Raw genomic sequence first — 4646 nt, forward strand, 5'->3', positions numbered from 1 at the left:
TTACACATAAATTTACGCTCTACGTTAAAAGTTGAGGGTTCAATTAAACTTCAGATTACCATGCTAGATATACCCATGTTTCTATATGCAGTAAGTTGACAATAAAGCATCATAACCATATGATTTTAAAGCCATTTTAGTACAATATTCACATGTCTATGTTAAAACTATAAAATTTAAAAATCTTTCTTTAATTCTTAAATCTTGTACATAGTTAAAAAAAGATACTTAAATTAGAACAGAGAATTGTGTATAAAAAAAAAATAAAAAAAAAGTTCGATGGCGACAGTTATAAAAAGGCTAAGGCAATTTTCTGGGTGTTTTTTTTATCTTCACATACAATTAATTAAAATTGCGTCGACCATCTTTTCACGTGTCTTTCTTTTTGTATTTTTCCAACTTTATTCTTTCCTTTTCGCTCTGTTTTCTGGGATAGTAGAAATAAAAAGCTGTGGGCCTTTACGTTTTATCTTGATCCTTTTTTTGACGGTGGTTTTCCTATATAAACTTGGTTGTATCTCGTCAAATTTCAACAAATAATTTTCTTGAAGGAAAAAAAATAAAAATAATGGAAGGAACAAAAAAACCAACAAGTTCTTCATTTACTTCTGATCTTTTTGGTTCTAAGGAAACTTCTAATTCTTCATCTTCTGGAATTTTTGGTTCTATTTTCCCTCCTCCTTCTCAGGTATGTTTTTTTTTTTTTGGTTATATGATGAATTTTTTCTTGACCAAATTTGGGTTTATGATAAATTTTGTAATGAATGATTGTATTTTATATTGTCGGGTTTTGTTCATTTTTTTCATTTTGCTCTGTTTTTCTTTTTATGCAAGGTTTGATTTTTTTTTTCTTGACAAATTTTGGGTTTTCAATGAATTTTGTAATGAATGATTGCATTTCATGTTCTGGGGTTTTGTTCATTTTGTTCATTTGTAAGGAATGATTGTATTTTGTGTTTTGGGGTTTTATGCATTTTTTTTTTATTTTGCTCTGTTTTTGTTATCCACAGATTTGGTATATATGTAAATGATTAACATTTGTTTGTTGTTTAAGAAGAAAAAAAGATTTTTTTTCTTGTATTTATTATTGTGTTGCGACCCTATTCTTTGTTTATCTGTTTCCAAGTTTGTATTTTTCTTGATATGTTGCTATTTGATAACTTAGATTAGGTGAAAATTGAAAAGAAAAGATAAAAGGAAGAAAAGAAAAGAGTGGTGCTTTTTGGATATTGTAGCCCTGATTCCCTTGAAGAATTTTGGATTTTTATGTTAAAGTGACCTAATTGGCTAAAGTTGTAAAGGGAAATGAAGAGCTTACTCAATTTGAGAAATTTTTTCTATGTCAGACAGAATATTTTAGACAAGAATAGAATATGAAAAAGCAGAAGTTGCTATATTCTGTTGGTGTACTTTAATTTACTGATGCCTTTTGACAAAGATAATGCCAAACTTAAAGGAGATGCTAGAATTTGGATGGGAATGTTCTTTCCAAGTATTTTGGATCTCATATTTGGCTATGTTCTCATATACCTTAATTCCTTTCTTGTTAAGGGGCATGGGTCAGTGAATTCCGAGCAACCGAAGCAAGATTCTTTGATTCATGCAAGAAATGCTAAAGGTTAGTGATGTTATAGCTTTGGGGTTAAGGCTTAATATTCTTCTTACTTTTCTCTAAGATTATCACGTTCAAGATCCTGTTATGTACATCTGATTTATGTGATACCATGAACGTGTATACGCGCATATAGCTTATTTTTACATGTCGTATCCAGGGTTTGTGAGATTATAAGCGCTCTGTAGCTGATGAGTTGTTTAAGCTTAAGTTTGGTTTTTCGCCCTGCCACCCAGTGAAAATATTACCATATCTACGAGTTAAATAAACTGACATAGCAGGAAGAGTGGGATTATTGTGACAATTTTACTAAACACTAAATTCTTTTTCTCTTCAAGTGGACAAAGATACATAAGAATGAGTTATTTCATCGGTAAATACTTATCCACACCTATAGTGGAAAATTTAACCTTAGCAGATACAAATTAAAGTGAGAATACATATAACAACCATGATTAAGTAATAAATGCGTACATGAATGACACATGTCTCGCATTTGTTGGTTTGATGTAAAAGTGGGCGCGGATAAGTATTTACCGTCCTTCAAAGGTCTCTTATTTTGCTAGCTTTGTTTTCAAAGCTAAATTTCCCTCAAAAGGTGGCGCTTTCCATAAAATCCGTGCTAGTTCTTTTATATTTGATTTGTATAATGTTTACTTCATAAGAGAACTGAGAGAGTTCAATTGTTATTCCTAATTGAATTCCCTGAAATTGTTTGGCAAAGTTCCATTACTGTCTGGAAGGATACAACGATTTCCTAAATATCAATTCTTAGTTTATTTAAGGGCTTTTATATTTTTCTCTCTGAAATTGCATCCAGATTCATAAGTTTCAAACTCTTTTCGCAGGAAGTACTCCTAGCAATGAAGCTGCTAGCCAGGCTGCACAAAACAAGCAGCCGAGTTCGTTTTATCAGAATGAGAAAGTACAGCCGTGCCATCTTAGCTCATCGATATACTACGGGGGTCAAGATGTCTATTCATTTCCCCAAAATAACCAGAACTCTACATACACAACTGTGAGTACATATTCACATGTAGTCAAAGAAAACAATGGCGCCATAATTTGATCTATTGGAGCAATGCTGCTGTGTTTACTAATGCTCCTAATCTGAACACTAAAAAGGGCAGAAGGTTCCTTTTTAAATCATCTTTTGATCCTTGCAAGATGATTTAGTTTTAGAACAATAAGTGTCTGTATTGTGTTATATCACATGATAGAAGTATCTTAGAGGCGAATTCGGAATTAGAATCAATGGGTTCATAGTGGTTATGTTTGATTATGTACATTGTACATTTACTATATATTCACTATATTTAATTTCATGTATATACGCAAACACGTTCAAATCAAAAGAGTGATATCGATAGGATTAATATTCAAGAACGTGGAGGAAGCCTCGATTTTAGGTGCTGAAGCTGTCATTGAGGAAATAGATGATCTGTTTTTACTCCCTACAAATATGAGGGCACTTTAAAAATTAATTGTTAAGCTTATTTTAATTACAGTCATCTATGAAAAAAGAGAAAAGGTAGAGTCAATTAGGCAAGGGTAGAATCATCATCTGGACAGCAATATTTGTTTTAAAGGCTATTGCTTATTCTGATGTTTCTATTTTTTTCTTCTTCAATTTCGTTTGCGTGCAGTTCAACAAAGATAATGGAGAAGATGATTCTGGAAGCGCGTCTCGAGGGAACTGGTGGCAAGGTATGTAGCTTTGGTTTTTTTTTTTTTGATAACCAAGAAATTCCCGAGGGCCAGCTGGCGCACGGTTTGAAACTCAGTAGATAATAGGTGCATCTCTCTGCCATTATCCACTTAAATATAACTTTTGTCTATGATAGAGTTCGAACTCGTGACGTATGCCGAATGTTCTTATATGAGTATGATGAAATCTCATTCTTATAAACAGGACATGTTTTTTCATTTTGCAGGGTCTCTTTACTACTAAGAGCTCACCACCAAATGACATGGATGTTACATATACTCAAGGTATACAAAGGACTTGGTTATATTCTCTTATTCTTGATAAGAGTTCCTTTGGTCCTTTTACTTTTTTTTCCTTATCTATGCTACCACAAATTCCAAGTTTCAAATTCCTATAGGCATTTGCTTGTTGGTTTTAATCTTATCATAAATTCCATACAGAATTTTTTATTATGCTGGGAGAAACATACTAACAGAACTTCATTTTGTTTTCATTTTGTATTTGTTTGTCTAATTTTTTCTAATTTATCTTCTTTTTCTTGTGGCAGGAACTTAAATATATATAGAGAAGCAGTTACCTACCTCAATATTAAAGGAGGACGATTACTAGTAATTAGCTAAATATATAGACCACTAGTTGGTTGGACGTTACAGATTATTATAATTATTAGTATATGTAATTGTAGTTAATAGTGTTTCTCTCTTTCCTTCCTTGTAAAGGACTATAGACCTTATGCACTTATTTTTATAATGTAAAGACGTTCTGTTTAGGAACTATAGCTTACAACTTTTGTGCTTTGAAGACTTCTTTTTGGACTTCAAATCCTTTTCTTTTTTGTTGAAGAAAATGTGATTTTATACTTTCTAAAGTTCCTAATATCCTGTCTAAGTGTACTTTATGGTTTTATTGATGTATATATTATTCTACTGGAGTCGAATCCAAAGAGATTGAGACAACACAAGAAGTATCTTGTGGTTTGTGGAATTGTTTGTGTCCATTCCTTTTTAAGTGTTAAATCAAATCCAGTGAATGTGCCCATGAGAACAAGAGTTATGTTTGTAACAAGTCCAAGAATCTGTCTGAGAGCTGTCTACTCAGAAAACCATATAAGATCCTATGACTTATGAGTTGAAGCCACGTTTGACTCCAAAGGAGGACAACAATTGTCTCTCCAACTTGTCACCTCTGGTGATTACATGTGTTATGATAAGGTTTCTGCAAGGGCAATAAAAAGGACTTTTTTTTTCATCATCCGATATCTGCTTATGTGGTAATTCGTGTTAGCGCTGAAAAGTCCGACTTAAGGGTATAGCCTTTTTTTGGCCA

The 4646-nt window shown here is 32.4% G+C and overlaps 1 protein-coding gene across 1 annotated transcript; it reads left to right on the top strand.

Annotated features, from left to right (window-relative positions):
- Window positions 1–497: 497 nt before the first annotated feature.
- On the top strand, window positions 498–4304 carry LOC132630537 (uncharacterized). Its single transcript, XM_060346110.1, has 6 exons — window positions 498–688; window positions 1552–1618; window positions 2461–2630; window positions 3259–3319; window positions 3547–3604; window positions 3868–4304. The coding sequence occupies exons 1-5, from the start codon at window positions 569–571 to the stop codon at window positions 3561–3563; spliced, it is 435 nt and encodes a 144-aa protein (XP_060202093.1). The 5' UTR covers window positions 498–568; the 3' UTR covers window positions 3564–3604; window positions 3868–4304.
- Window positions 4305–4646: the final 342 nt, after the last annotated feature.

This window comes from Lycium barbarum, chromosome 3 (assembly GCF_019175385.1).
Source record: "Lycium barbarum isolate Lr01 chromosome 3, ASM1917538v2, whole genome shotgun sequence".
Lineage (NCBI taxonomy): Eukaryota > Viridiplantae > Streptophyta > Magnoliopsida > Solanales > Solanaceae > Lycium > Lycium barbarum.